This window comes from Neopelma chrysocephalum, unplaced genomic scaffold (assembly GCF_003984885.1).
Source record: "Neopelma chrysocephalum unplaced genomic scaffold, ASM398488v2 Primary Assembly neopelma1_26, whole genome shotgun sequence".
Classification (NCBI taxonomy): domain Eukaryota; kingdom Metazoa; phylum Chordata; class Aves; order Passeriformes; family Pipridae; genus Neopelma; species Neopelma chrysocephalum.
This window is the reverse complement of record NW_020897695.1, coordinates 3,522,021-3,541,695: the sequence shown is the minus strand read 5'-3', so window position 1 is coordinate 3,541,695 and position 19,675 is coordinate 3,522,021. Positions and strand designations below refer to the sequence as shown.

At 35.6% G+C, this 19,675-nt stretch overlaps 1 protein-coding gene across 4 annotated transcripts in view; it reads right to left on the bottom strand.

The window, feature by feature from the left end:
- The window catches only part of PLCL2 (phospholipase C like 2), a 109,417-nt gene that overhangs the window by 7,041 nt on the left and 82,701 nt on the right, over positions 1 to 19,675 (bottom strand). For all 4 annotated transcript variants that reach the window (XM_027675352.1, XM_027675351.1, XM_027675354.1 and 1 more), the window contains 2 exons: positions 17,769 to 17,844; positions 3,006 to 3,115 (listed from right to left, as the gene is read on the bottom strand). In XM_027675352.1, coding sequence (XP_027531153.1) covers positions 3,006 to 3,115; positions 17,769 to 17,844 — 186 coding nt within the window. The remainder of the gene's footprint in view (positions 1 to 3,005; positions 3,116 to 17,768; positions 17,845 to 19,675) is intronic.

Here is a 19,675-nt window from a genome sequence, read left to right as displayed (position 1 = left end):
AAATGTGATTATCTATGTTTAGAAAATATGAATGCTATCAGTCTCAGTAATAACAATAAATTACTAGCAAATGATCTTGCAAACTGCATATTTGAAAGAGATGAATATTCTAACACTGTACAATCTCTAAACCTCTCAGGCAACAAAGTTCAGTAAAGCAGACTATATTTACTCTAAGTGATGTTCTGAAGTTAAACAAATATCTCTATGTACATATATGGGGTGAATAAGAATGGGCATGTGTGCATATGCACATATACAAATTGGATGGAGATATTTCAGCTGAACTCAAACATACTCTACTAATAATAAACTTGGCCTCATGGTTTCAAATTAAGAAAAATTAAATCCTTTAGAACAATAACTGTAATGCATGTGCGTGCAAACACACAGATATTTAATAGCTATGTCAGATGTTCTAAAGAAAGAGTTCCCCTAGAATTAAGCTGTCAATTTTGTTATTTTATCAAACTTTCCATTGCATCAACTGTAGTTAAAATGTCCCAATTGAAAGAAAACGATCAATAAGTATCTTGAGGGTAAAATGCAGCTTAATCGGTTTGGAAAATACATTAGCCACACCATGTGAGCATTCCATGATTCCTCTGTGAGGGAGCTGAGGGTGGCGCTCATGCAGAATTATTTAGTAACCCTGTTCAGAGCCACACAGCAACTCCTGAACCGTAGCCAAGAATCCATACAAAATACTTTTCCTAACTACAAGAAGAATAAAAAGTTAAATCCATCTAAGCACTGCACTGCCTTCAGTGTGTTGTTTGCTCAACTGTCTTGCTTGTTGGACAGCAAAATTTGAAGCCATTGAATAAAAAGGCTTTTATTTTTGTGATATTTGAGAAGGAATTAATTTTGAAGCAGGCAGGGAATTCAACAGATAAAAGAAATTCTTCTTGAAGTGACTCAGATTGTCAGTGTCAATTTCTACTCTAAAAAATGTGGATATTCACTTTCCATCCCTGTTCTTTCATAGTTTTCAGAGAACTGAAAACATGGAAAGAGTAAAACATGGATCAAAATTATGATTGCAGGTCTTTTCTCCAGAGAGGAAGAATAGTGTGTTGGAAACTGATCAACTTCTACTTAGTTATATGACACAAGAGAAGCTATGCTTGCAGCCCGTAGTTAAGAGGTTGGAGTGAAAAACCTCGATGTGTCACTTCAGACACATCAGCCTCTAACTTTTTGTACATCTAAATGTGAGTAACAGCACTTAGCAGATGCCCATCTGAACTGTAATAGCTGTAAATAACTTTTAAGATGTAACAGCATACCAGAACTTTCTGTAACACCTCCTGCTAAGTTTCAACAAGAGGTTAATTAAACATCTCCCCAATTTTTTAAAACAAAATATTCAATATGGGACAGATTGTACCTTCCTACAGAAAGGATCTTAATCTCTGAGTAGAAAAAAAAAAACAAGTCAATGTTGAAGAGATTTTCTCAATAATCTCTTCAAAAGGAAGGCCTTCTAACTTTATAATTACGTTAATCCTAAGGACATGCACATAAGCCTTTCAGTGCTCTGAAGAGCCAGATCTACCATGTGGCTTCTCCAATTTCTGGCTAACACAGAAATCACGACTTCACATTTCAGTCGCAAACCTCCCCTCCACCATCCCGTATGTTCTGAATGGAAAGCAGAGATGAAGCAAAGGTACTGCTGTTTCAGGCAGTATTAAAATAGATTTGCCTATCCAAGCTGGTATCTGACACCTTTGACAGAAAAGAAGGGATAAAACTTATTTTTTTGACATTAGCCCAAACCCACTGTACTGACTCCTCTCTATCTCCTCAGAAGCACAGGACTGGTAAGTGACACATCCCATAATATGTCTTCAGGAAACTCCATTCTCATAAAGGAAATGTGATAGTCTGGTCCTTTACCTATAAGAAGAACCTGCATTCATATTTTTAGAATGTATTAACTGCAGCAAGTTTCTCCCCCTTCTCTCCTCAGCATTGGATTCGTGCTGAGTATAACACAAGGGGGATGGAGCAACATGATGAAAAGCTTAACAACTGACACCAGCACGGAAAGCTGCATAAATACATGTATATTACTGCGCTTTTCTGTAGTAGTTCACTGTAAGAAGCGGTGATAGGGAATTGTATTTTTAAGAAGAACTAAAAATAAAAAATAATTTTCTTTATAATTAAAACAGACTTTATAGTTTAATGTAGTGATGAAATATTTGATTGAGTGGGCGAGAAGAACTCATTAGTGGATGTAAAAACAAAACTTGAGTAATTGGGTTAGAAGAATAGTGTCAAGGGAATAAATTAAAGGAGGCAGTTTTGCTATCTCTGTAAATTTTGTTTTCCTCTGCTGAGATGAAAGACCAGCAACAAGAAACCTGAACTGTTCCACATTCTAGTTTCCTGATGGTCTCGGGCTGAAAGCTTTTTTTTATACTTCATCATTTACTCTTTTGTCAAAATGTAAACAAATGTGCTCAACAAAATGTAAAGAGAATCTCCAGCTCATATACATTCAACTTACTCCAGAATGGATTATGAATATGATTTGTTTCTACCATTAATCACTATTCATCACTGACTGCAGTAGTAACAGCTTCCCTTTTGTTTTTCAGTAACTGCATTAACCTTAACACTCTTACTCCCTTCCAAATCACAAAACAGGTTTCCTTCCAGCCTGAGTCACTTTGCAGAAATCAGTACTCATTGTTTCACTCAGGTATTCAAGATTACCAAGGATCCTGTTGGTGTTAAAAGGTTGCAAGAAGAAAATGTCAAACAAACTAAATGAAATAAGCTTCCACAACAACAGAAGAGAAGAAAAATTCACATTGAGAGTCTGGTATGTTTCAGGTTATAATAACTTAAATGACTATGGCTATAGAAGTGAATAAATCCAGCTGAACTGTGACACAGAGTAATGATCAGTAACAATATTAGAATATCAATATTAGAATATTTTCTGTTTTGAACAGAAAAATACAGTAACTAACCAAAGGAAGACACATTACCTTTAAAATTGTAATGTTCCATGTAAAACTTTCAACTGATTTTTGCAGTTTTCTTTCTTTTAAGCCTTCTCTTGCTCCTATATTGTGCAGGTTTTCATGAAATTCCATTGCTGTGGAGAATAAAAGAGGGAAGAATATAGTATCCATTTTAATGTATTTTTGTGGTCACAGCAATAGCAATTTGAAACTAATATGGTAAAAAGACAGTGAAAAAGCTTCAGAAATTTTACTCTTCAAGCACAAATCTATCTGATCTAGTAATGTGTAATATTATACAACATGCCAATATACACAAATGTCTCTAAGCCCAAATCCACTGAAGCACCTGTTGGGCCATTGCTTATACAAAGATGAAGCCCAGCAAGTATTTCCTACACAAAAACAATCTCTAAGCACAACTGAGTTTGTTGTACCATATGTAAAAACCTTTTTGTGAGTTGCTACAGGATGGAAACAGTAATTTCATTAACTACTCTATTGCAACAAATTTATTTTGTGCCTTGCTACTTTAGGCACTAAATTTACATCACAGTTGTCCAGCTAACAGCTTCTGTGCTGAGGCCAGCCCAGAAAATAACCACCTCACGTTATACCTGAGGAGAAAAGGAATAACTGCGAAGGAGGAATGCCAAGTGAATTGCCAAGGACATTTTACGACACCGTGTAAACTACTGTGTCCAGAAAATTTGTACCCAACAAGCTCCAAATCAAAAATTTTTGGCAAAATTCAGATTAGCTTGATCTAAACATTGAGCAGACCAGCCAAAGCTTTAGATTTTACCCAGCACACTGCATATATAGAAGAAAAATAATTTCTTTTCATGCTGCAGTTACAAGTCATATAAAAATAAACTTTAAACAGTTTCCTTCATACAGGGGAAGTAAAATGTTCTTCCATGGGTATACACAGCAACCCAACATGGACTACATCAACCTTCCTATGAAAGTCATACTTTTATTTGTGCTCTCAGGATATCTCTATCTGTAGTAACATAAGGGGTATTTCGAGGTCAAAAGTTGGCAAGTGGTTCTGACTTACAACTATGAAAGTAAACCCAAATTACAGTTAAAGTAAAAATTGTAATTTTAGCTATGTTGGTTGAGATCTACTTGCCCAGTGAGTGCATGTGCTTCAAAATGTGCTTCAATCCATGAGAAGACTGAGATTTATGGACATTATAATTACTTCTTCTTTATAATCTCTCTACCCCAGACTCATATTTCATTAAAAGTAAGAGATATGACCGAATGTTTTCATTGTACATTCCCTTACCTTACTCTCACATATATATACGCATGTTTTAAAAATATTCATAGATTCATCTGAAAGGCAAGATTGTTCTTTTTATGTTTTCTTACTATTTTGACTTTTGCTACAAGGAAAATAAATGGCAAATATTTTCCCCAAATTAAACTACTGTATCATTTTTATTTCAGTCACTTCTCTATAGCTCTGACTCTGCCTCTAAAGTCTCAAATAATCTTCCTATTATATTTCCCCAAAACAGATTTCTAAACATTCTAAACATTTCTAAACATTTCTAAAGTTCATTAATCCATCACTGTTTCCAAGTATCCATTTCCTTTTCACATCAACAATAAAAAAAACCCTCCCAATATGACCATGGAAAGATTACGTACAGATCCATATTTACAACATTACATTTCTAGAGCCATCATGACAATACAAATCATCTGATTTGTACCATGAATTCTAAGACACTGGTAAACGTCTGGACTTCTGTACCTCATTTCCACCTTTATAATTTTTGCTTTTTAAGTCAATGGACACTAGTGATCAACAATAACATTGAACTAAAACCACTCAGAGAGATATTAAGAATAATGCTGAGGGGCTTCATGATCAACGTGAAATTGGTGCTTTGTAGAGTTCAGATTATTTTTATGTATATGAAATCCCTGGTATCACAGACATGGACACAAAGTGACCACATATTCTGTCAGCCACAAGAGCTCCTTTTGTTCACCAACTACCTTCTATGGTGATGCTCTCCCTTTACACTCATGCTATGATACATTTCTGTTCTGCCAAAGCCATTCCACTCCAGCTAAGTATACTTGGCAGTTAGCAGGAACATCTTATCACAGTTCTTCAGAAAACGAAACAAAGTCAGATCATCCTATCAGGGCACACACATGTAAACCCTCAGCAAACAGGTGTCTCTTGCTTAAATAGCACTAATTACCTCCCTATCTTAAACATCTCTTACAGACTGGCCAATTCCTCATCATCATGCTACACTAAACCTGTCCTACTCTAAGCCCAAACATACAAGCAGGGACAAGTAGATTTGAATTTTATTTCCGTTTCTATCATTAGCTCTTGCCTGATAAACTGAAATTAATTATATCACCTCTTAGTCTCAGTTCTTCCATCAGTTGAAAGGAATGAATTATATTTGCTACACAATATATGGACAACTAAATTTTAGAGTATGAAAGCAGCATAGCATTTAATTGTTGACTATGTCTGTTTTGGTATTTCCCTTACTTGTTCCTGCTTGGTTTTCTCACATTTTGCCTTGGAATTATCTCATGCATTAACTATGGCAAAGTAAAAACACAAGTGTTAAGTTCCAAAATTAAGCTGCTTTCTAGAAGATAACAGAAGACAAAAAAAAAAAGAAAGACCTTCTCATTTACAGCTAAATTAATAAAATAAATTACATGTCCATATAAATTCATGTAAACGTGCCTTTAGGATATGCTGGCAAAGAAAACTGAAAGCTAAATGACTTTTTTTCGTAAGTACACAGAATTTTCTGTCTCTTTGCAAGTAAAAATTCAGCTCTTACTCTCATTCAGACATAGTAAACAAATCACTAGCCCTCATTACTTCTAGAATTATTAGTCCATTAGTAATTTCAAACTGCCTGAGAGCTCTTGAACGATAACAGGCATACTACTAACCTGATGTATCACCCAATATATTTCTGTACATACCATCTGCTTAATCAAAAAGCACAAATTACTCATGTTTTTCATTTACAGTGGCAGATGTTAAGAAGGATATCATTCACAACTTTCTAAGTGATCATGAAGATTATGAGTGTTCTGTTTAGATGGTATTTCCTGTGTTTTAATTTTTGCCCATTGCACAAACATATTTATCTATAATGAAATTATTACTGATTGTAATCTTAAGCCAGAAAGCTCAATTCTAAACAGCTCTTTTGATCAGTCAACTTTACTAAAATCCTTATTTACAAAGAATCACTGAGGTAGGAAGGCATCTCTGGACATTGTTTAGTCCAACACCCTTGACCAAAAGCAGGATCAGACAGAACAGGTTGCCCAGGACTGTGTTGAGTTGGCTGTTGAATATCATCAAGGATGGAGACTCCACAATCTCTCTGTGTGACCTCTTCCAGAGTTTGACCACACCAGGCCCTCACTGAGCCTTTTCTGCTCCAGGCTGAATAGTCCCAGCCCTCTCAGTCTCTTCTCACAGGAACCATCTTTGTGGCCCTTGCTGGACTCTCACCAATATGTCTGTGTCTCTCATGTACAGGAAGTGCAGATCTGTATGCAGCACTGCAGATGTAACCTCACCAGTGCTGACTAGAGGGGAAGGATCACCTTCTTCAGTCTTCTGGCCATGCACTTCCTTAGGTATATTTGACTTCTTATCCATCAGAGCACCCAGATCCTCTTCTCCGAAGCTACTTTCCAGCCAGCCTCCAGCTTGTACTGGTGCATGCACAGGGTGCATGCAGTACTTGGCACTTCTCTTTACTGAATCCTTTTTATGGGGTTCCTATTACCCACATAAGCAAAGTCCCTCAGACAACCAGCTGTTGTATCCACCCTAAACAGACTTTGGTATCTTCTGTCACCTTGCTGAGGATGCATTTGGCCCCATCATCCAGGTAATAAATGAAGATATTTAAACAGTAGTAGCTCTAGTATCAACCCCGGAGGCACATCACTAGTGACTGCCCTTCAGATGGACTTCATGCTCCTGATCACCATGCTTTGAGTCTGGCTGCCCAGCTAGTTTTTAGCCTCTACATTTAGTTTGTCCAAGAGAATTTTACAAGAGGCAATGTTGAAAGCTTCGGTGAAGTCAAAATAAAAAACATCCACTGCTCTTCCCTTTTCCACCAAGCCAGTCACGTCATTATAGAATGCTGTCAAGCTGGTTAGGTCTCATTTGCCCTTTGTAAATCCACGCTGACTCTTCCCAACCATCTTCCTGTTCTGCATGTGTTAGGAAATGGTTTCCAAGAGAATTTACTCCACCACTTTTTCTGGAATTGAAGTGAGCCTTCTTGATTTGGTTTGACTGTGGTAACTCTACTGCTTGTGACAGTGTGATGAAGTTTCAAACATTGTCATTTGATTGCCTTCCGAGTTGGGGGCGCTAAGTTGGCATAAGCTGCATTCAGAAGTCTGGTCACCGTTACTCCACCATAAGTAAGGGCAAGGTAGAATGGAAGCCATACAATTTGCAAAAAAAAGACTGATTCAAGTCTTCCACATTAAAAAGACCAGCTCTTCAGTGACACATTCACCCTGACTATTAAGTCATGTAAATACACTATAATATAGGTAACAAAACAGCAACAGCATGATTCAACAGTAGGGTTTTAAACTGAAAAAAATACTGCCAACAAATTTTCATAACTGTAACCACATATTTCACAGCATATCTTTCTCCCTTGCAGTACACTTACAAAGCACACTCATAAGCAATCCTCCAGTATTTCCAAATATTATTTTCCCCTTAAGTGCTGAATCTCTTTCTGGTTCCCAGTGAATGCTGGTTAGTCTGAATGTCATGATTGTCTCAGCTTCTCCCTCTCAAACCCTCTCCCCCAATCCTGGAATGCATTAGATGGCTTTAACACTTCTTCATCCCCCCGGGAATACCTTAGCATTCAACATGCTCTTCTGAAATTTTACGAACTATTCTTTTCTCCCATTTTGAATAACTCCAAACAGCATGAGGAAAAGAGAAGTGCCATAAAGCTGTTCAATGTGTAGCAACCCTATATCATGTGAGGAGACTAACAAAAATTTGCTTGGCTAGTCTAGCAAAAAGAAAACCAAAAGAGGAGCAATTGCTCTCTAGATACGCATCAGTCAAGTAAGACCTTGGACATGAAAGGATTGATTCAGCTAAAGGAAAATATTAGGATGAATGTCCCTCAGCAAAATTGGAATATATGTATAATTTGTAACCATTGTAGATGTGGTTCTGTAAGCAGCCTAGAAAAGGAGAAAATTACTCAAATCAAAAACTCATATTCATTTTAAGATACACCTTGACATGATCAATGTCCAAAAACTGTACTGGGAAGTAGACTTCAGGACTTTCCAGTCCTGCATATCCTCAGACAGCTGCATGATGACATCTCTAAATAGTATTACATGGCAGATCTCAAACCTGCATTAATTTATGCTTAACATATTCTGATGGAACATTTATGTCTATAAACTAAAAAAGGACTACATGACAGTATAGAAAGCAAGGTGTCTTATTGCTATGACATACTTTAATAACAAAAATTTAATTCCTAAATAAATCATACAAGCCAATACCACAGTCTCGACAGGCTGACAACAATTCTGAGCAATCACCTGTCAAAATAACTTCCAGATTATAACTTCAGTTTTATTTAATGTCCCGGATTCTTAATATCTTATTTGTCACAAATATGTTCAGCAGATATAAAATCTTTCATAACTTACAGCATGCATAGAAGCCTATAATATGTGTGTTACTGTTTTGCCGATGCTTGAAATGCTGGAATAAAGAAGATGCATTTCTGTTGCTGCCCTGCCTATTGTTGTAGTGCCAATACTGTATCTTCATAAAAAAAAGTATTACTTGGTGATGTATCTCAAAACCAACATTGTAGATACTACTAAAAGTTACTCATCTTCAACTGTACTTAGTTTGAAAAAACAGCTTTTTGATTTCCTTAAAACGAAATTACTTCATAGGAAATTCACTATCCTTAATTACTAACTAGAAATGACAGCTGTTGAAAGCTGGTTAGCAATTCCTCCTATTACTGAGATTTCACCATAGCTCCGAAGTCCTATACTTAAGATATTGATTAAAATGTGACATATACAGCAACATAAGTGATTCTGCTATTTTTAAAGTAATTAAGAAAGATATATTAAAAAGGAAAGCGGCCTTAAGCCACTGAGCTGCATGTATTTATGTTTTTGCTTTTTTGCTATACAATATATGTATCTTTGTTGGAACACTCTGATGATAATTACACATTTATTAAAATTGAGATGTGAAAAGAAACTGAAACATGGAAAATTGGAGTGCATGTGTGTACTGTAGGAGTTCAGGCTGTTGGAACTCTAAGATTTGTTTGCTTTTGTAAGAGTTACTATCACAAAACCCTGGCATACAATCTCAGTTTATAGGAAAAAAATTCACGCCTTTTCTTTAACTGAGAATCGAGATACTAGTTTTTCAAGGAAAACTAATTTTTCCTAGCAAAACAGCCAGCACAACACTTGCTAGACTGTATTTTTAAAGCCAAACCTCTACTTGACATGCTCATTTATTTTCTTTGATGAAAACTTTCTTGCCAAGAGCATGATTTACAACCTAGCTGAGACATGACTACACAGCAGGTGGGCTCCTCCTGGTATAGGATTTTTCTCTTAATAAAGAACTTTATCAATGAAATAGTATAATAGTAAAACTTTGGCAATAAATGTATATACTGAGTAGGCCTAATATGAAATGAGTAGCAAACAAAATTTGACTATATCTATATGAGATATACACTGGTAATACTCCAGGTATGAAGCACTTAACTGCAGTCAAGACAAATATATTTTATTTCACTTTCGGTAGAGCACTTTGATTTAAAAGCAAATGAAATACTTATTGGTTACTCTTTTGAAAAGTAATAAAAATTAAATAAATGTTAAATATTTTTAAATGAAAGGAAAATACCATACAGCTCTTGATTAGGTTACCCCATCTTGCAGGTCAATTACTATGTAGACTCACCTCAAATACTTATAAAGATTCTGTGAATAATGTGCATACACAGATTTGTTCTTTACGAGAAAAAACATCCAAGTGTTTCACACATTAAAATATTTTTTCTACACTGTGTAAGTTAAATGGTAATATAGGAAAAGAAAGTTCTAGAAAAGAATTTAAGCTGTATTAATTTCCACACATAAATACTAATATTTATATGTGAAGTACTTAAACATATATAAACATGTAATTTGTTTAGACAACTGCTATTCTTGGCCCCACCTTTGAAAGCTAAGGCTTTAATTTTTAAATATATTTTTAAATTTTTTTAGTTCAGATTATATTCCTTAAACACTCAGGTATTTCAGCCTCATAAACAACTTCCTTTTAAAACAAAGTCTATCAGAAAAAGTGATTGGGAAAGAAGTCTGGCTACTAGATCACATGACCAATAAATCAAATAAATCATATTAGAGAAGCAACCAAACTCAGTATACTTAGAAGTTCTCCCACATTTTGCTTACAGAACACTCTTCACACAAAAAATTAGAATGAATCTTAATAAATTAATGTTTAGAGTACCTCTGTATTATCTAAGAATCATTACTAACTGCAAAAACTGAGTCTTAACAATAACAAGGATTAGATCTTGAAATACTTCCAAGCACCTACTTTCCACCGAAGTCACTCAAAATATTTTATGTCATAACTAGAGAATTGTAATTTCTTTGTGGATTTTAAGTGTGTTGTTCTTCAGCTTCAAGAAGCTCAAGGTACAAATTATTTGCATTCAACATATTTAGATTAATACTTGACAAAAGAATACATTAACTTAATTAGTTGTTTGGTATTTTTTAATTATTTCAACTTCTTAGGCAATGTGCACTATCTCTGTAGTAAGTGGAAATGTTCCCCAGACACAGACATCTTTGTACTGCCCCTACTTAGGTGGTTAAAAAATGTTTTGGTGCCTGATACCCTATTATTCTTTATAAGGGGCAAAGACAAATTGTATGTTTGAGATAAACTTCTTATCCCAACATCCCAATCGACAATGGCATCACAGCCTGCTGAACACCATCCTCTCTGCAAGGACAAAATTAGTGTTTAGTCTTTCAATCCAGACTCATCCAGTCATATTCAATCACAATAATTCAGTTTTCAATATAAGACACTTTCTTTAAAGCTGGAGAACCACTCAGGACATAAGATGTTTACCAACTTCTTTATGAACCACTGTCAGAAGAGATTCAAAGTAGTTGTAGCACCAAGCTTATGCTGGTATGATGATAAAAAGAGGACACCTGTAATATCTGGCCTTTATTTAATTACAACTTTGTTACTTCCAAGAGTTAAGTAAGCAGCTCCACCTTCCTTGAACACTTTCAAGACAATCCTATATAATATTAACCCTCTTGAAAACAAAGTAAACAAAAATAGCATCAACCGACAAAACACATAAAACCCATACTAACATTCTGTACTTCCAAAACAGCAACACAGAAAACCAGATCTTCACATATTAAAACAGTTGTTCTGGAAAACTGACACATAGTATTCCACCCCCAACGTACAGAAAATGTTATTCCACAAGGACATTTTTCTGTGAAGACAGATTGTATTTCTAAATGTGGGTGAAGTTAAGCCACCACATTTATTAGAATGAACTAAGACTGTCAATAATGGGCATAAACACAGAGGTACAAGGGAGAGGATTTTTTCCTACAGACTGCTGTTTCCATCTTTTATTTATCAGCCTTGATCCTCAAGAGAGACCAGTGAAATTTTATGGAAACGTTTCTGATTTTATTTCATGTTAGAAAGCAGACTTAATCAAGACATTGATTTATGGCACATTATAATTTCTCCAGTGTTCAGATCTGGCTGAGCCCATGTTGTTTCACTGACAATAGTAATGAATCTCTTTCACTTCCACAGGAATCTAACTTCTTTCTTCACTAGTACCTTCTGCACCTGAGAAATTTGGCACCCTTTTCTTTCAAGTTGCCTGATTAACACAATTAATTTAAACCCAGAGCCATTTCCCCAACCTGTATTTAACTTGGTATTTGTTGTTATTGCTTAAAATATAAAAAGGAGGAATGTCTATCTGAAAACCTGGCAACTTTTCAGCCCTTCAGCTAATAACGCATGTTACAAAATTTGTCTTTTAACCATACTGATTGTAACACTTTACTACCTCTGCTTTTTCATAATTCTCATCTATGGATAGGTTGCAACTGTTGGTTGGTCTCAGTCAGCAGCTGTTGTATTAGTTTGTTCTCAGATATTGATACAGAAGACCCATGGGGGAGTAAATGGGCTCCTCATACTTTCCTCTCATTTTGGATTAGATAGCAGTTAGGATAACCATGTAGATTTTGAGCAGATCTTGGTACATAAAATGCATGCTGTATTTGTGCACTCTAGTATGCCTCTTTACATCTTAAGAGATACAATTAATCTTGTCTCCTTAATCATTTTTGCAGGTACAAGGCAAATGCTAAAAATACAATCTAATATAAGAGATCAATTTTGTAAATATTTCTGTACTGGGAATGGCTATTTAAAATCCAGAATTCTACTTTAGCCTCCTACAACGTTAATCTGATTTTGAGTACACAACCACAATTTCCAATAATTTTTGCTCACTGAAGTTGCTGAAAGTTGAACGTGCAAATCTAGATAGACATCCTTAATATGATCTGATCATTTCCTGGGCTAGAATGACAGTAACAGTAGGGGAGAAAAAGACATATGAAGGGGTAAAATCAAGAGAGTAATGCAAAAGTGTTAGTAAATTATTTGCCCTAGTAGCAGTGAGTGAGATCATAAAGAAGTATGGGAGATATCTCCTAGGAATCATCCACCCATGTGCAAAATATATCGGGTTCCCCAAAAAACAATACCATCCAAGGTATTACAGTGAGCTATGTATGAGGAGCAATACAGGAAAAACATGGTGTATATCTGGTGTGAATAACCATGGTGAAAAAGATCAGAGCATAAAGAAAAATTACTGATCATCTGTTCACTAACACTACCAAAGTTGATCTAAGCGCAATTCTTCATGTCCCCCCTCCCCAGCAGAATGTGGCTTCAAGAATATTCAAGGCACAGGAGAGGAACAGGATTACAGAGCCAGGGAGTATATGTGCGTGTGTGTGCACGCATCTATATCTGTACATATATCTCAGTATAACCCAAGCTGCTGTGGAGCTGTACCTGAAGGGGCTTAGTGGAGTTGTTTGAGGAGGAAAGACAAACAGAAAGAAAAAATACAGAAAAAATGGAGCAGACAGAGCAAAGAGGAAAGAAAAAAATGATGGACTGAATACAGAAAGCAAGTTAAGAGACATAAATGAAGGACTGCCTTGAACATGCCCTTTATTTCCTTAACTATCACAGAAAGCCTATTGTGCTAATAAACATTGAAAATGATGTTGTGACAAGTATGGAGAAAGGAGCTAAGACAATTTGACAACTGCCTTAGAAAAAATGGAGACATGGAGAAAACGAGGAAGAGCAGGTATTTCAGAAGCATGCAGGCTGGCTGAGAGGGGCCTCAAAGTGCCGTTTTAGTTATAGCAGGTGATTTACGTGACGGTGGTAAATATTGTAGATGGCTTACTTTTGACAGTGAACCTCATGAAAAATATAGTAACGGATCCAATTCTAAGATGTAACTTCACGATCAGCACATCCTACTGATGCAATCAAACAAATTAAATATTCTCAGTCATGAAGTCCAATGATAACAGATAAAGCAGCATTCCTTCACTCCCTATTTATGAAATGACAGTTTAAATGCAGTGGCTTCTAATCAAAAGGCAAGACTTGCTGATGAGAGGCAAGACGTGGATTAACAAGTTCTGCTGAATTTGTGTAAACTCCACAGTACTCAGACCATAAACACTGCAAATTCTCTTTCAAGCCAGGTGTAACTGCAGAAATACAGGGAACCTAGTCATTGCCTTTCACTCAATTGCATGTCTATATACCCAGTCAAAAGTGCTCCTCAATATTTAATTATATCAATTTCTTTTGCGGGATTACGTAATCTGTTATACCATAGACTTTTACTTTTTCTTACATGCTTTGTTTTGATGGACCCTGAGTCAAAACCCAATTTAGAAAGCAAGTAACAGGAACAAATAGTAAAAGAAACAGCTCAAGAGCTCCACAAGTGTCATTTTACTGCAAAACTTAAGCAGTAATGGTGGGGAAATAAGAGTTACAGCTACTTGAACAAAATTGATTTTATTCCTTTGATTTTCAACTACCAGACATATTTGCAGTATTTTGGTATGGTCATCATGCTAATATTTTTCTGCATGCAGCCCAGATGTAACTTTTCCCAGCAATGATGTGCACTGTGTTTATCTTCAACAGCATCCAGAATGGCTAATTATTTCCCTTCTTGAAACTGTATCCTGCTTCTGACACTGCTGAAGGACTGCTTTGAGTACATGTTAGAAAATGTACTCATTTTAGGTCTTTCACTACTTGCATCATTAAAGTCAGTCACTGTACAGATGGGATAAATAAGACAGTCCCTGCTCCAACAACTCAGAATCAAAGTATGAGGAAGAAAGGGAACAGATGGATAAAGAAAGAGTAGGGAGTACACGGCAGCAATGAAAACTATTTTGGTTAAGGTGGTAGGAGGACATGTGTCAATCTAGCTATATTTGTGGGATAATTTTAAAAACAAACTCAAAGGAAGTAGCCTGGTGGATGTTTACAGTGAGCCCGTGGGACAACATGATAGAAAGTATGATGATGGTTGACAATCTATCAGGCAGTGGAAACTCTTGCTACCAAATGAGCAAACACAAGAGAAGCGAAAGCAGTTCAGTCTTGACGCACAATGAGAAAAAAATATCAAAATTCATCTAGGGACAGACATCATCAAAACAACAGCCAGGAAAATGACGTGCATAAAGCAAAACTGTAATGGTCAAATGCAGAAAAAGGATGGTGTAGCCAAAATCCCAGAAAATAAGAATCTGAACAAGAGTTCTGGCAGCACAGATGACTAGGGATAGTTATGCCTCTAAAAACACATGGAAAAAAATATGTATGTTTTTAATGAATCTGAATTACCAGCCCACATATGCTGAAATGCATATTTATGCATCACTTTAGCCGTAAATTGACATTGCTAGAACTGGATACAATAACCTCATTTTCTGAATTAAAACAGAAAACTCAGAGACCATTCCCTGCAGGTATTGTCAAGGCAACCTTTTCCCCTAACTCATTAATTTACCCTTACCGATGTTATATTTCACAAGATTATAGAATCATAGAATGGTTTGAGGTTGGAAGGATCATCTAGATCCAAACCCTCTGCCATGGGCAGGAACACCTTCCAGTAGACCAGGTTGCTCAAAGATCTTCCTGTACTGTTTCACAGTCATATCTACATTTGATTACATTCAATAATTGCCACCAGTAAACTGTGTTTGCTCATTATTTGCCTCCCATCATTTAATGAGTACTTGGAATATCACATGTCCTTCTGAGCTTCCACTGCTAAACATGAAAATTGATTCCCAAGCTGTGGTTGTCTTTTAACCAGTGATGAGCACAGGCATTATTTGAATTATAAAGTAAAAGAATGCAATGGAAGATTCAAAAGAGGAGTTGAAGATTGATGTGAGTTGGGTACAAAGGAGGCTATGAATGGGGTAAGGTGACCTAGACATTCAAATTCTTTACTCTAGCAAAGATACAGGAGCATTTTTGGTTTTTAAGAGATTAAGGGAATGAACTGGATTATCTTCAAATTTCCTTTAGCACCTAGGTTATATTTTCTTCCAGGATCTTTAACTGGCTTAACAGCAACAAAATAAATGGCACTGCAGTCATCTTGAAGTTATGTGAATTTTTTTCTTAGTTCTGTGAAGAAGAATGGTACAGTGGGAACCAAACCACTATTATGTTATTATTTGTTTGTTTTTTTCATTATTTTTGTATCTAAAATGCTTTCAATAACTAATTAAGAACTTAATGTGCTGAGCTGAAATTAACGTGCTGATATGAAGAAAATAGATAAGTTTTTAAATGGTTTAAAGAATCAAAATAAGGAGAAATGTTTACAGTTAATGCTCTTAAGAGAACATTAATTCTGAATTAATTCTGAAAATAACCATCTCGATAATTGTATTTTTGCTCATTCAACAGGCCATCAACCTAACTAAAAAATAACAGTGCATTTATTTTAAAGTTAGTTCTGAATTTTATAAGGCCAAAAGTCTTATTATTAAACTTAACGACAGAAAACAGTTTAATACAGTGAGTCTACTTTGCCTATTTAACAAAACTCTCGTATAAGCCTGTCCATGACAACAAAAATTTACTGCTTATTGGCAGCTTGTGTATTTCTTCTTATTTTAGCAACTTTTCGACTCTTTGAGCCATGGAATGAAAAAGCCCAAGCAAGGGCATGATTTTGCTTTTTCCATATCAAGAAACTACACAGGAAAATGTATAATCTTTTATTTGTAATTAAATAGAGCAGCATCTACTGAAATCATGAGATCAATCAGTCATAACACAATCTTCAGAAACCATTGATATTAAAAGGTAATCCAGTTCAGCTCATTCATCTTAAAAAAAGCCTTGACCCTGCAGGGCTAAAGCTGCCCTAAATAGCAGGATCTATTACATAATCCATACTTAGGCTTATGTACCATGCTGGAGGGTTCTCATTTAAATGAGATCAAAATCTCCACTATTTAGCATGGGCTTTACGTCTTTAGCGTTCTTAAACAAAGGATTCTTGGACCGAGTTGTCCTTCATGTAAAATAACGTGGTAAGACTCAAGAAAATCAGATATATGGAAGTTTACTGGAATCCATACAAGCTAGGAGAAAGCAATCTTTCCTGAAGAGCAGCAATTCTAAAATACAAAAAATGGGCAACTACCTTTTGCCTTACTTCTAACCAAGGATCTAAACTGCTTGAGATACTGGTGACACTAAAAAAATATGGCACACTATCACCACATAAATGGGAGATGATTTAAGAAGCACACAAGTCTACCAGACAACAGTTTTACGACAGCATCACATATTTTGTGTTTGGTATTGTTGTGGTTTAACCCCAGCCAGCAACTAAGTGCCACACACTTGCTTACTCCTACTGGCTGGGATGGGGGAGAGAATTGGAAGAGTCAGAGTGAGAAAACTCGTGACTTGAGATAAAGACAGTTTAACCGGTAAAGCAAAAGCTACACACGCAAGCAAAGCAAAACAAGGAATTCATTCTTTGTAAGCACTGCTCAGCAATAACAAAAACATCTCAATATTATCAGCTCTGTTTTAAGCACAAATCCAAAACTAAGCCCCATTCCAGGTACTAGATACAAAATTATCTCAGCCAAAACGACCACAGTATTTTAGATAAATAACTTCCATTAGATAGATTGCTCTCTTTCCTGTAATCCTTCATTTGCATTTGTGGAAATGACCATATTGACAAGCTACTGTCCATATATGAAATGCTCATGATTTCCAAAGTCAAGCTGTAATTCTATGGATCCTTGATTTCTATGGTTTGAAATGCCTTTTTCACTCTTACTGTATATGCCTAAATTACAACAATCTCTTTTTTTGTGTGTTTTTTGTTGTTGTTTGATTGTTGAGTTTTGGTGGGTTTGGGTTTTTTTTTTTGCTACAGTTGAATAAATAAACTCAATTAAAAGTTTTGGGAAATAAAGAAAAATGCAGTAAATTCTGAATATTTTTAAAAAGCAGTTTGTACTTACCTGCTTTCTGACACTGTACTATCCTCTCATATAAGCTATCTGTATTTTCAACTAGAGTTCTGATGGTGTGAATCATCTGCAGAGAAAATAAATTAAAATATACAGGAATATCAGTAAAATTAAATTTTTACTGAAAATTTTTAATCTGTAAAAGATGCTTAAAAATAAACTCAAATCAATAACATATTTACCATTAACATAATGAATACACTCATTTTTGTGGTCATGACAAGGTAGAGAAGTGTCCTAAATGTAGCATAAAGACATAAAACATATGATGATTTTGGGCTGGGATCTGTGAACACTGAAGCAAAATGTCTACCCCATGATTCATTGTCTATCAAAGTAAGTGGAAATGATACAACCAGGTAATTCACTTTTGGTGGCTTGGGTGAGATAACCTAGATGCAAGTTTCCTCTTCTTCACTCCAACATTCAGGATGATGACCACTCACCACCCACTGCTTGCTTTTTCCTAGGGATCATTCCACTGCTTTTCCAGATTTTCCACATTTTCCCTTTTTGTGGCATGACCCGTACATATGTATGAGACAACACTCTATGGAGGAAAACAAATCATCTGAGGCTGGTACTGGAGGATAAGAAAAATAAATTATTCCTTTACTTGATCTTTCTAAACAAAAATCCTATCGGGGAAGTTCAGCTGAAGGCACAGTCATTAGGATGGAACCGTGCAGACTTTTCAGCCCTAGGGTATACATTGAAAAGTAACAACTTTGCTGCACCTTACCCACTGACGCCCCTGGTATCTATTTAAGCAGACAATTTTCTCACCGCTAAAACAATGACTAAAATTTGACATGTTACTTATGTGGGTGTTCATGTGGAACTTACTTGTTCTTAGGAGACCACAATTCGCTGTTATGAGCAGGAACATTCCATGTTATAGGGAAAAAAAAAGAAAACCCAAAGTTCCCTAACACTCTTCCTCAGAGAAAAATTGCTGTAAGGGGTGTGACTATTATGGCAGTCCTTCCTCACACATATTAGAAGGACCCTCCTCCAGCTGAATGACATTGAGGCTGTTTGTCTGAACATTCCTCTAAGTGAGGCATAAATCAATTTTGAGAAGCAGGCAAGTAAGCCTCAGATTTTTGATCATGACAAGTGTGCAAGCAAGTGAGAGGAAAAACACCTGCATAGACAGACTTCTAGAACTGTCAGCTACACAAAAATCTGGTTTAAACAAATGACAAAGCATTTAAAAAGAATTCTAGTTCTGTTTCTATTATTTCAGTTTAAACCAATAAAGAAAATGATGCAAACTCTGAAACTTTTGGTTTATTCTACATATAAACAGCATGTAAATAAGCAACTTTGGAGTATGTGGAGGTCATCATACTGGATAATTTAATTTCATCTTCACATCCGGATTAATCTGTATTAAAATTCAAAGTATCTATTTAGCCTGATTTATAGTTTGTCAGTTGATGGAGTTGTTTTTTTTAAATAAATGTAAATTATAATAAATGAAGTAAGAATAATTTGATCAGGTTGCTAAGCTGCAAGTGAAAAACTTTAGCTTACCCATTTTTAACTGGATTGTTCTTTGAATACAAATATCAGTGTTCACTCAAGCAAAAACTACCTATAAATAGAATTATGCTGATTACTATTTAAGTGTAACAAATTGAAGACGACTTAATAAGAGAATACTATATTTCACCCACATAGGGAGCAAACTGACTATTTCTGATTGGTCAAGGAGAAAGCCCTATTTCACTGTGTTTCATTACCATTCAGTCTTTAAAACAGTATTCAGAAATTGAAATAAGGTCACTATAAATTTGCTTGAAAGGCAAGGATTTTACCTGTTTCAATATGTATGTCATATAGCACATCTGCTTCTGCAATGAACTTAAATCAAGAGAACTAAAACACAGCTG